This window comes from Hemitrygon akajei, chromosome 23, assembly GCF_048418815.1.
Source record: "Hemitrygon akajei chromosome 23, sHemAka1.3, whole genome shotgun sequence".
Taxonomy (NCBI): domain Eukaryota; kingdom Metazoa; phylum Chordata; class Chondrichthyes; order Myliobatiformes; family Dasyatidae; genus Hemitrygon; species Hemitrygon akajei.
The window spans coordinates 52,094,386-52,107,887 of record NC_133146.1 but is presented as its reverse complement, the minus strand read 5'-3'; the positions used below and the strand labels follow the sequence as shown (position 1 = coordinate 52,107,887).

Here is a 13,502-nt window from a genome sequence, read left to right as displayed (position 1 = left end):
CTGTTAGTGCTGTGGTCGAGATCAATCAGCAAAGCAAGAATCATCAGGACGTTTTACTGATTTGCATGACTAGGCTCTTCAAAACACAGCATGAAGATTTCATCATTCATCCATTATTTAAAAAGATCGAAAGATGCTATTTTTATTATATTTTAAATATGTGTGTGTGAATGAGACTGACGGTGAGAGGGAAAAGAGAGAGGAAGGGAGAGAGAGAAAGTGGAAGAGAGAGAGGGAGGAAGGGAGAGAAAGAGGGAGGGGAAGGGAGAGAAAGAGGGAGGGGGAAGAGAGGGGTGGTAGAGAGGAGTGAGAAAGGGAGAAAGGAGAGAGAGAACGAGAGGGAGAAGTAAATATACATTAAAGTCTTAGGCACATATATACAGCTTGGTCGCGATAGACTTTTGTCAACATTAGCGGAGAATGAGTTTGCAAAGCTGGCAGAAACAAAAGAGCACACACAAAATGCTGGTGGAACACAACAGGCCAGGCAGCATCTATAAGAAGAAGCACTGTCGACATTTCGGGCTGAGACCCTTCGTCAGGACTCATGAAGGGTCTCGGCCTGAAACGTCGACAGTGCTTCACCTTATAGATGCTGCCTGGCCTGCTGTGTTCCACCAGCATTTTGTGTTGTTGTTTGAATTTCCAGCATCTGCAGATTTCCTCATGTTTGCTCGAGAAACAAAAGAGGTTGGGAAAGGTGAGGGTGGAGCACCATGGGGCGGGGGGTTGGTGGCAGAGGAGTGCCAGGGGTGGGGGTTGGTGTGGGTGCAGATGCACCCTGCTCTGAGACACCAGGCAAGGTCATTTGATTCTGAATAATTGGTTTACTGATCATCACAGAATGACTCCCTCCCCTCTCCCTGCCCCCTTCCCAATCTCAGTCCACGATAGAGACCCATATCAGAATCAGGTCTATCATCACTCACATATGTCACAAAGTTTTTTTTGTAGTAGCAGCATTACAATGCAATACATGAAATTACTACAGGACTGTGCAAAAATCGTACGCACCCTAGCAAAATATATGTGTGCCTAAGACTCTTGCACAGCACTGTAGATGATGCCTGAACTACTTCATTCCTCCAGTATTTTGTGTGTGTTCCTCTGGGTTTCCAGCATCTCTTGTGTTTAAGCATCTCCCTCAAACGGTTTCCCTCTAAATTAAACTTTTAATTCTTGATGTCATGCTGTTGGTTCCACCTCTGTCTTAGGAACTGCTGAATACTGGTTGCATTCCCCATGTACTGTGAGCTTCCATATGACCAGGCTGGCTGTCTCTGCCCCATCAGATTCCTTATCTGTCATGAAATTAGACTATAATTAAATCGGATTGTTGAGCAGCGTGGCTCAAGGGACGGTAAGGGCCTACTCCACACTGTATCTCAGTAAAATAAAAAATATATAGTTTCAAATGTTATGGGTAGATGTTCTTCTCCAATCTACGAAGACCCACATTTTTCTGTTTGTTACTTTAAAGCAGGGGTTCCAAACCATTTTTTATGCCATGGACCAACATCATTAAGCAAGAGGTCCCTGGACCACAGGTCGGGAACACCTGCTTTAAAGGAATTGCTAGCTACTCTAAAAGATCTACATTAAAACAGTCGCTGTGTTGGGGGATCTTTTACTTCTCAGCCATTCTGCATGTTTGGTATGAATGGTCATTATTATATTTCTTGACTTTATGAGAAAGGATGAGCTGTATAATGAGGAGCTGATCTGGTATACAATTTGCTTTAGATTATCATCAAGGGTAACATTTGCCCCTAGGAGTGACAGTCTGCTCAGAAGATCAGGAATAATTGCAGGCTGCAATTCAATTGGAGAGGTACCAGCAATGTTGTTTTTATTTGCACGAGGGAACATATTAAACGTAATTCGGATTTTAGAAATAGAAAATGGCAAGGGGTAAAAATAAGGTTGAAAAATAGTGAAGCTCATAAGAAAAAAATCATATGTGATTAAAAGATGACCTCAAAGCAAAATTATTACAAGCTCAATGCAGACAGTGCAGATGGACATTGTAGTACTCTCTGCCTCCAGCTAAAGAGGACCAATGTAGGAAAATTCATCAGAGCAGTCGCACCAATGTAATGCAGAAAGACAAGAGAGCTGCTAGTGAAAAAAACACTTGACGGCTAGATGTGGAAGAGAGATTACTGTTCAAATAAGAAACCTCACTGAAAGAAATGCTGAAAGAGCAGTATCCTGAGAATGAAAATCAAAACACTCCAGATGAAATCTCTGAATTTAAAATGGGAAATTCTGGGTTTATATAGCAGGTTGGGCAGTATTCTGTGTAGAATGAAAGAGAATTTATTTTTCAGGACCAATAGCCCTTCAGACCTGCTGAATATTTCCATAAATTTCTATTTTTATTTTAGAGCAGTGTTCAGATTTTTTGATGGGCTTGGACAATTAAAAAAATCATGAAAAGCAGTAGGTGCTGCAAACTAGAGCTTGTTGACAGTTTTAGCAAGAGCTGAGGAGCGATGCTCAGAGAGCAGTGGAGATAGTGAGACTAACATCCAAACAAAAGATGCAGGCCAAGTGTGGGGATATTAAAGAAAAAGGCAGCAGCTATTGGTTGGGTAAGCTGTAACGTACCAAAGTAATCTTGCTATTTTATGAAGAATAAAATGGTGGAGCACTTTTAACCAAAACAAAAATGCAACTAATAATTAAGGTTAGATTTGACAATAAAATTATTTCTTATTGTACTATTTCATCCTATCAGAACAGTTGCCCTTGTTCTACCCATTGCAAACCACACCCACATTTCTACTGCCTGGACTAACTTGCTTCTCTTTTTCTCAGTTCTGATGAAGGACTGAAATACTCTCTTTCCACAAATGCTACTTGATTGCAAGAACTTCCTCACACTTTTTTTTAATGCATTAATACTTATTGCATTGAGTCTTGAAATGTTTAACTCAAAACCTGTGCACCAGTCTCACTGTTACAGAAGTAAATGACACGACACTTTGAAATCATTTTTGCTCAAAAGCAGTTAGTCTTACTTACGACCAAAGTGAATTTCTTCCCTGTGTTATAACACCAGTGAATTTAGTTAGTCTTCTGGCATCCAGTTCAAACCACTGTGAATAATCGTTCCTGCCAGCACACCAAGCCCCATCATAGAAGTCATCTTCAAAGATGCCAGCCTGTGGGTAAAATAAAGACACAGCCTCTGTAATGGTCATCATAATGTTAACTTGCTTCCCGTCTATAAGTTTGGAGTGTAAATAATGAAGGTAGACTTAAGATAATACTCAAATGCTATACAAACAAAAAGAAGGAAATAATAGTTCAGCAGGCTGCTATTCATTTCAATTGTTTCCATGATTTGTATATATTTTTCTCTTGCAAATTGAGTGTTAAGTCTTTTACTTTTATTTTTTAGATTCTCCTTTTTAATTTTAATTGGGTTCTTTCGGGTTTCTTGCTTTGTGACTAACTGTGAGAAGCGAATCTCAAGATTGTATAATTTATACATTCTTCGATAATAAATGTACTTGAGTCTTGAATCTTGAAACTTACGCTGGTTAGAGATTATATAATAACTAAGAGGATAATAATAACTGAATTATTCTCCAGTTATTAACTCCTATCCAGTTAAAAAAAATTAATTACTAATCCTATGAATCATTTTACTAAATAAAGTTCCTGCTAAAACTTTGATGGGAAAAGGAAAATGTTGGTCTAAGTTAGGGAAGAAGGAGAAATCTCTGAAAGGAAGATTTGCAGGGTTTGGTAAACATGTTGGCACACCACCAAACCAAGAGGAACAGTTCAGTCGCTCCTGGATCCATCATATCTGCAAATGTTTTCACATCATCTAAATTCTTCATTGTAAATTCCTTTCAAATGTAGTATTAAGACATTGTGGTAACACAAAGGGCTGATTATCCAGAATGAAGCAGGTCCACCATGAGGGCAGACCCATTCTGGGGAAACATTCCACAGATGCTGCCTGACCTGCTGTGTTTTTCTAGCCTTTTCTTAATTCGATATTTTTTTGCAATTAAGCCTCAAATATTTTTAGGTATCCAAAATCTATGCTTCCATCTCACTTCGACTGAAGAGGGAAAGAATAAGACCCATATTTGAAGGAACTTTGGTGTGGCTTACTAATTTCTAGAGGCATGTAAAAAAAAACTACCTATTTAATATAAAAGTTGGAATGTTCCATCTATCGCATAACCATTCACAAATATACTTCCAACAATTGCTTTACTTTTACTACAATGCCAGTGGTGGCCGTGGGAGGCAGAGGAGTGCCCACGAGATTGCTTTGAGTCGGCGGACTGGGCCGTGTTCAAGGACTCATCTGTGGCTTTGACAGAATATACCATGGTTGTCACAGACTTTATTGAAACTATTGTAGATGAGTGTGTCCCCACTAAATCATTCAGAGTCTTCCCCAACCAGAAACCCTAGATGAACCATGAGATCTGCAGTCTGTTGAAGGCCAGATCAGTAGCATTCAAGTCTGCTGCCCAATGAAGTTACAAGAGGTCCAGGCACGATCTCCGGAAAGCCATCTCACAGGTGAAGTGGCAATTCCAGACTAAACCTGAATCAACAAGGGATGCTCAACAGTTGTGGCAGAGCTTGAAGCCTATCACCTCTTATAAAGTTAAATCAAGTGACATAGCCAACAACAGGGCTTCACTTCCAGATTGCCTCAATGCCTTCTATACTTTTAACTATTAAAACACGGAGGAACCATTACAAGCTCCCGCAGCCCCTGTTGATCCTGGGATTTCAGTCTTTGAGGCCGACATGCAAGCAGTCTTCAGAAGGGTGACCCAATGAAAACTTCCAGCCAAGATGGGTAAATAGCCAAGTACTAAAGAGCCGTACTGGTCAACTGGCTGGAGTGATCACAAAGATCTGTACACTCCTGCTTTGGCAGTCTGAGGCACTCACCTGCTTCAATCAGGCTTCAATTATACTGGTGCCTAAGAAGAACATGGTAACCTACCTTAGTGACTATCATCCAGTAGCACTTTCATCCAAAGTGAAGAAATGTTTTGAGAAGTTGATGATGAGATATATCAACTCCTGCATGACATCTGCTCCAATTTGCCTACTGGTAGCTATAGGTGGTGGCATAGCGGCATCAGCACTGGACTTCGGAGCGAGAGGTCTCGAGTTCAATTCCATCCGGTTCCCTTGCACGCTCTCCATCTGTGCCTGGGTTGAGTGTCGAGCTAGCAACTCGACCTCATAAAAAAAAAACCGGCGAGGGATGGGCTCCACCAGGTTTCAGATGCCCAAGACTCGCCGTCCAAAAATCACAAAAAATCACCGAATTACCAAAAGGATTGGTGCAAAAAGCTTGTCATGATGGCGCCCCGACGATTTCACCAGGAGTTAAAGACGCTCACACAGCAGATGCTATATCACTGGCTCTTCACTCAACGCTGGAACATCTGGACAGCAAAGGATGCATACATTAGGATGCCTACAGCTTAACATTCAATACAATCATCCCCTCAAAACTAATCAATAAGCTTTAAGACTTTGGCCTCAATACCTTTTTGTGCAATTGGATCTCAGATTTCATCACCTGTAGATCCTAGTCAGTTCTGATTGGCAACAACATCTCCTCCTTGGTCTCCTTCAGCACAGCTGCACCACAAGGCTGTGTGCTTAGCCCCCTGCTCTACTCACACTACACTAATGACTGTATGGTTAACGTGGCTCCAACGCCATATTCAAGATTCCTGATGACACCAGTGCCGTAGGCCGAATCAAACGTGGTGACAAATCAGCATATGGGAGGGAGAATGAAAATCTGGCTGAATGGTGCCATAACAACAACCTCTTACTCAATGTCTGCAAGACCACCATGGTGATTATTGATTTCAGGACGTAGAAACCAGAGGTCCATGAGCCAGTCTTCATCAGTGGATCTGATGTGGAGAGGGTCAGCAGCTTTAAGGTCCTCGATGTTATTATTTCTGAGAACCTGTCCTGGGCCCAGCACGCGAGTGTAGTGAAAGCAAGGTAGTGCCTCTACTTCCTTAGGAGTTTGCGAAGATTCAGCATGACATCTAAAACTTTGACAAACTTCTGTAGACGTGTAGTGAAGAGTCTACTCATTGACTGCACCACAGCCGGGTATGAAAACAACAATGCTCTTGAATGGAAAATCCTTTAAAAATAGTGGATACAGCCCAGTCCATCATAGGTAAAATCTTCCCCACCATTGAGCACATCTACATGAATCATTTTCACAGGAAAGCAGCATCCATCATCAGGGACAACCCCCACCACCACCATCTAGGACGTGCTCTCTTCTTGCTGCTGCCATCAGGAAGATGGTACAGGAGCCTTAGGCCTCACTCCACCACTTTGAGAACAGTTATTACCCCTCAACAATCAAGCTTTTGAACAAAATGGGATAACTTCACTCAACTTCACTAGCCCCATCATTGAAATGTTGCTGCAATCATATGGACTTACTTTCAAGGACTCTTATTTCATGTTCTCGATACTTATTGCTTATTTATTTTTAATTATTATTTCTTCCTTTTGATATTTGCAGAGCTTATGTCTTTTGCACACTGGTTGGACACCCATGCTGGTGCAGTCTTCCATTGATTCCATTATGGTTATATTTTGGATTTATTGAGTATGCCCACAAGAGATGAATCTCAGGTTTGTATATGGTGACATATATGTACTTTGATAATAAGCTTACTTTGAACTTTGAACACATGATTCTTTGTGCTGTTCCTATTCAGGTGAATCAAAGTGATAATCAGAAATAAAGGATCCCAGTTATGCCAACAGTTATCATGAAACATCTGGTTGAAAATAGATGATCATTTTTTATGTTTTCATGGTCCAAGAGTTCTCTTTCATAGTCTGAAGCAGCATGGCAGCTGAATGAAAATCATGGTCATATAGAATGTCGCTTATAATGAAAAGGCATTCTTCTGTGATGATCAGAAGAGAGTGAAAAAGAAGTCTCATAACAAATCTAACTATACCAATAGTTCGGGATCCTAGATCTGAATGCCCTCTGATCAGTATGAGGTGAACACCAAGAGGAAGCTCCAGAAATGGAGTTCAATCATCATTGCTTCCTGATGGAAAATCTAAGGTAAGAACATAAGATTCAGTATTCAACAGTTCAATAAGGTCATGATTAATCTTTGATGCCAATGCCATTTTTAGGGGGATGGCTACAGATTTTCGTAGTTACAGCATTCTGTTATCTGATATTGGACAAACCTCTCAGACTTTCCAAGAGCATGGGTACATTTAGTCAGATGCTCCAATATTTGTATTTGAAGACTGACAGATAGATATGATTCTGACACATGATTGACTTCCATGGAGTCATAGAATATTAGAAAATGGATGATCACTTGAATGCCCAATGTTATGGTAATTTATCAATACACAAGTTTCTTTCATTCCAGTAATGACAATGCATCATATCTTCCCTTAAGTCGCTTTTGGGAAGGCCAAAGTAATGAAAATTCCTGCCAAATCAACGTTCTACATGTTTATAAGTTTAACTCTTGTTCACCTAGCCATCCAGTATGCCTTTACTGGGTCAGCACTAGGACCTCAAAGTGGTCTAACTCTAAAACCAATCTGAAAGCACAACATCCCTTATGTCCGGAATAGCTAAGGAAAAATGATTATTTGTCTTCACATTGCTGTGATCAATCTGATTACACCTACAGGCAGGACAGGCGATTACCTAAGTAGAATTTTGCATTCCGCCCCAAGGCAACCTTTCCGACACAACTTAATTTGCTATGAAGTGTTAAAAATGACTTCAGCACACAGAAACTGAGTTTGGATTTATTCAATCTGACTTGAAAATGTATGACGTGTAAAGAATACAAGATTGCTACACCACAATGTTTATGCAACAGCAAAGATTTGAGAATGTAAATCCAAATATATAATTTGACTAATATGATGTTACTTAAACATTTAAACATACAAATATTTAATGCATGGTTACTTAAAATGAACAAAAGACTGTCTGTTTTATTTCTTTCTGCACAAATTCCATACATAGTTTTCAAGCTGCAATACCACTATCATGGAAATGGTATTCAATTTGAAACTAAAATGTCTCTGCTAATGTTTCTGCAAATACAAAGAATCTTAATTGAATATGAAATTGATTTGTGCTTATTACTTCTATCCATCTGCCAAACAAAAATTTCACAACTACTATGTAAGAAATTAAATATTATTGTAATAAAAAAGGCAGCCATCGGTCTGAAATATTAACTCTGTTTCGCTCTCCACAGTACTGCCTGACCTTCTCAGTATCCCCATGGAGTCACAGAGTACCACAACACTGAAACAGGCCTATCCAGTCCATGGCAAGCTTGTCTACTGTCCAGTCCCACTGACCTACACTGGAACCATAGCCATATCTTTCTATACCTCTCACATACATATACCTCTCCAAACGTCTCTTAAATGTTGCATCTGAACACACATCTATCAGTTCTGCCGGCAGTTCGTTCTACACTCACTCCACCCTCTGCATGAAGAAGTTCCCCTCAGATTCCCCTTAAACATTTCACCTTTCACCCTAAGCCTTCTCTACACCCTCTTGTTCTAGTCTCACAGATATATATATATATATATATATATATATATATATATATATATATATGCCTGTGCAAAAATAAATAAATAGAAATGATAGAGTTCAAAGATTCAAAGTTAATTTATTATCAAATATGTATGCAATATATAATACTGAAATTCATCTTCACACAGACAGCCACGAAACAAAGAAACACCGTGGAACCCATTCAAAGAAAACATCAAACACACAACATGCAAAAAAAATCGAGCAAATGGCAAGAAATTGATGAAAAACACAGAAAATAAAACATCAAACCACAGAGTCATTGAAACAGTCCAGGCATATTCTGTTTTTCTCAGTTCAGTTCAATTCAGTGATGTGCTGGTCGTTGATTGCAGGTGGCAGAGCCAATCCACCCTGATCAAACTTGCACAAAAATAATAAAACAAGGAGCAACTAGAAACCAGAAACACATGATAACATGAACTGCAGAGCCCAATCCACAGACCACATTGATTAAACCTCATCCAAGGCTTAAGGCTCCAACATCATCGAGCAAGAGCAAGATGGACAAGAGAGACCGGTTTAACACAATCAGATGGCACTGTAGAGTGCTCGACTACTACACTCATCCCCGTTGATTTCAATCACGCTCAACACTTTGATTGGTGAGATTGGTGAGAAATGGAGTTGATCATGGACTTCCGCTCTTTCTCCAGGCTTCTTGGCCTGCAGGCCACACACTCCACTCAAAACCTGACAGCGAAGTGCCAGATTGCACAACTGGCCCAAAAGCATGCTATTAAAATGTATATCTCAGGTTCCAAAAGTAGCAGAATCATATTTGAAAGAAGAAGATGTAGCTTCGTGAACTGTCTGAAGGACATCGCTTTTGGTCGCGTTGTTCGCTGGTGACATCTTCTTCAACAGCCAAAGTGGATGTGGAACAATGGTAAGACATCGGGGTCTGCTGTGTACTTTGCTTCATGGAAACTTGACTATCCTCTGCCATTTTGGATGTAGCGCTGCAGCCCAATGACTTCCTGATTCTCCACCAAGACACAACAGATGAGTCTTTAAAAGGCAGGGAAGGTGGAGTATGCTTTATGATTAACTCATCATGGTGCACAAACATGATGGTTCTGTCTCAGCCCTGCTCACCCAGCCTCGTAAATCTAGCAGTCAAATGTTGTCCATTTTATCTGCCGAGAGAGTTTCCAGCCATCATCCTGATAGCGGTGTACATTCCACCTCGGGCCAATGTCAACAGGAGCTAAGCAATGTAATCAGCAGGCATGAAACTGCCCACCCTGATGCCTTCCCTATCTCTGTGGGCAATTTCAACCAGGCCAACTTGAAGAAGTATCTGAACAACTACTACCGAGATCCAGTATCACCTGTGGAACCAGAGGAGCCAAAACACTTGACCACTGTTATGCCATCATCAAGAATGCTTACTGTGCCATCTATCCTCCATAATTTGGAAAGTCCGAATATCTGGTTGTACTTCTACTCCCAGCGTATAGGCAGAGACTAAAGATCGCAGCATCAGTGGTGAGGACAAAGAAGCCATGGTCAAGGGAAGTGGAGACGTGCTTCAGGACTGCATTCACTTGGTGGACTAGACTCATCTTTGAATCTAAATCACCAATATCAACAAGACCTGTGTGGATGAGTGTGCACCTTTGAGAACATTCCTGACTTACCCAAACAAAATGCTGTGGATGAACCGGGAGATTCATAGCTTGTAAGTACTAGATCTGTGGCATTCAAGACCGGTGATCCAGAAACATACAAGAAGTTTAGGTATGAGCTACAGAAGACTACTATAAGGGCAAGAAAACTATCCCAATTGAGGTTAGAGATGGAATTAGATGCATGTCAGCTCTGGCAGGGTTTGCAGGCCATTACTTCTTAAAAAGCAAAACCTAACATCGTGAATGGCAGAGATGCTTCACTCCCAGATGAGCTCAATGCCTTTTATACATGCTTTGAAAGGGAGAATAAAACTACACCTGTGCGAATCCCTGCAGTATCTGGTGACCCTGTGATCTCTGTCTTAGAAGGAGACGTCAGAACATCTATCAAGAGGGTGAACCCTTACAAGGTGTTAGGCCCTTGTTAGGTGTTAGGTGTACCAGGTGGGGCTCTGTAAACCTGTGCCTACCAACTGCTGGGAGTGTTCAAGGACATCTTCAATCTCTCATTGTTGCAATCTGAAGTTCCCACCTGCTTCAAAAGGGTGACAATCACACCAGTGCCCAAGAAGAGCAGGGTGAGATGCCTCAATGACTATCGCCTAGTGGTACTCACATCTACTGTGATGAAGTGCTCTGAGAGGCTGGTCAAGGCCAGAAGCAACTCCTGCCTAAGCAAGGACCTGGACCCACTGCAACTCATCTATCACCACAATAGGTTTAGTGGATGTAGTCTCACTGGCTCTCCACTTGGCCTTGGATCACCTGGACAATAGCAATACCAATGCCAAGCTGCTGCTTAATGACTACGCTCAGCATTCAATGCAATCATACCCTCAGTCCTAATCAACAAACTCCAAAACCTGGGTCCCTGTACCTCCGTCTGCAACTGGATCCCTAACTTCCTCACTGGGAGACCACGGTCCCTGGGGTTCAGAAGTAACAACTCCTCCTCACTGACAGTCAACACTGCCGTACCTCACGGATGTGAGCTCAGCCCACTGCTCTACTCTCTCTGCACCCATGACTGTGTGACTCAAACACATTCTGTAAATTTGCCACTTGTGACATATCTATTGCTGGCAGAACTTCAGATGATAATGAGGAGGCGTACAGGAGCGAGATTGATCAGTTGGTTGAGTGCAGTCACAGCAACAGCCTTGAACTCAGCATCAGGAAGACCAAAGAATTGAGTGTGGATTTCAGCAAGGGCAAGTCGAGAGAACATGCACTAGTCCTCATCAAGGGATACGCAGTGGAAAGGGTGAGCAGTTTCAAGTTCTTGGGTGTCGACATCTCTGAGGATCTATCCTGGGCCCAACATATTGATGCAATTACAAAGAAGGCATGAAAGCAGCTATATTTTGTTCTTAGAAGTTTGAGGAGATTTGGCACATCACCGATGGCACTCACAGGTTTCTACAGGAGTACCATGGAGAGCATTCTAACTGGTTGCGGTGCCATCTGGTGTGGAGGAGCCACTGCAAATGATGGGAAAAAGCTGCAGAAAGTTGTAAACTCTGGCTGCTCGATCATGGGCAACAGTCTCCCCAGCATCCAGGACACCTTCAAAAGGCGATGCCTCAAAAAGTTGGCATCCATCATTAAGGACCCCCTCTTCGTTAATACCCTCTTCTCATTGCTATCAACAAGGAGGAGGTACAGAATCTTGAAGGCACACACTCAACATTTCAGCAACAGCTTCTCCCCCTCCGCCATCATACTTCTGAATGGACAATGAGCCCATGAACACTACCTCAGTATTTTTTTCTCTCATTTTCCACTAATTATATAATCTAATTTTCTTTATAACATGTTGTTCTTATTATAATTTATAGTTTTTATTATAATGTATTGCAACGTACAGCTGTTGCAAAACAACAAATTTCATGTCAAATGCCAGTGATATTAAGTCTGATTCTGATGGACTTCAACTGATCATGACACTGGATAGCTGATACAACAAGGTCAAAGGACCTGGGTTACCCCAGTTAGGATATCTGTTCTCTGTGATCCGGCAGAAAGACTAGGGTTATCAGTATTGACTGCTGCTCCTTGTCTCCTCGGGACACTACAACTTCAGAATATACTTTGATATCACTTTTATCAAACATTATACCTTACTCCCCAGTTCAAGAAAGCAACAATGACCATCTCAATAGCTGTCAAACGTGGAACCCTAATCCAATTATGTCCCCATGTGTGTTAAAGAGTGGGAAAATCATGGGAATATAAGGAGAATATATTGGGACTAATGCAGGATTGATGTAAATATGTGGTGGGTGTTCAGTTTGAAGTCAATGAGCCAATGGAGCTATCCAGTGAACCTAACACACCGTAACTGGGAAGTGGATGCAGGGGATTTTCAATTATTTCTTATTGATCCCAGTTTTGTCTGGCGGATCATCATTTTACAATTCTTAAATATCCAAAGTCCAGTTTCCAGCTATACTTATGTACAGGTAAGCTCTCTGCTTGCCTAAAGCAGCCTGATTAAGCCATTATGTGTCCCTTATATGTAACTGCTGGCTGTGTAAGGGTTTCTGCTGCACAAATTTAGTTCACTTGTGTCAGGTGGTGAGGCACCTCACGAATAGTCAAAGATTCAAGGTTTCAAGATTAAAAGAACATTTATTATCAAAGAGCCTTGAAATTTGTCTGCTTACAGGCAGATGTAAATCAAGAAACCTGAAAGAACCCAATTTAAAAAAAAAGATAAAGACCAACCTTTGGTGTGCAGAAAAAGAGGAAAAAAATCAAATCATGCAAACAATAGAAGCGAGCAACAACAACAGTATTCCAAACCAAATTGTGTCCTTACATCCAAATCCCTGAGCAGCCTAAGGTAGGCCCAAAGCCTCAGTATTCAGTTCAGCAGCTGAGAGCAGTCTCACAGTCTCAGTGTCACAGAGAGAGGAGCTCCCAGTCTATCTGGGCCAGCATTTAAATTGTCCAATCAGCTGATCTTACTTTGCATTAGGACTTGGACTCTGCCATGGCAAATTGATCCAGGCCTAGAACATGCCACCCAGCGATTCACTTTGGGCCTAGATTTCGCTGCCAAAGGAGGTGTTCTCAACCTCTCCAAATTGGCTCACCACTTAGAGTGATCCACCTTCGCACCCGGGCTAGTTGGAGGGCTTTGGAACTCCCCTGCCTCGTCTTCTCCTCTCCAGATCATTCACTCCAACCAGCACGGCTCCAAATCCAAGTGTGTCAAT

The 13,502-nt window shown here is 41.5% G+C and overlaps 1 protein-coding gene across 2 annotated transcripts in view; it reads right to left on the bottom strand.

Moving 5' to 3' along the window:
- Nucleotides 1-13,502, bottom strand: part of cpxm2 (carboxypeptidase X (M14 family), member 2) — a 185,581-nt gene that overhangs the window by 125,560 nt on the left and 46,519 nt on the right. For both annotated transcript variants that reach the window (XM_073027631.1, XM_073027633.1), the window contains exon 4: nt 3,028-3,167. In XM_073027631.1, the coding sequence (XP_072883732.1) occupies nt 3,028-3,167 (140 nt within the window). The remainder of the gene's footprint in view (nt 1-3,027; nt 3,168-13,502) is intronic.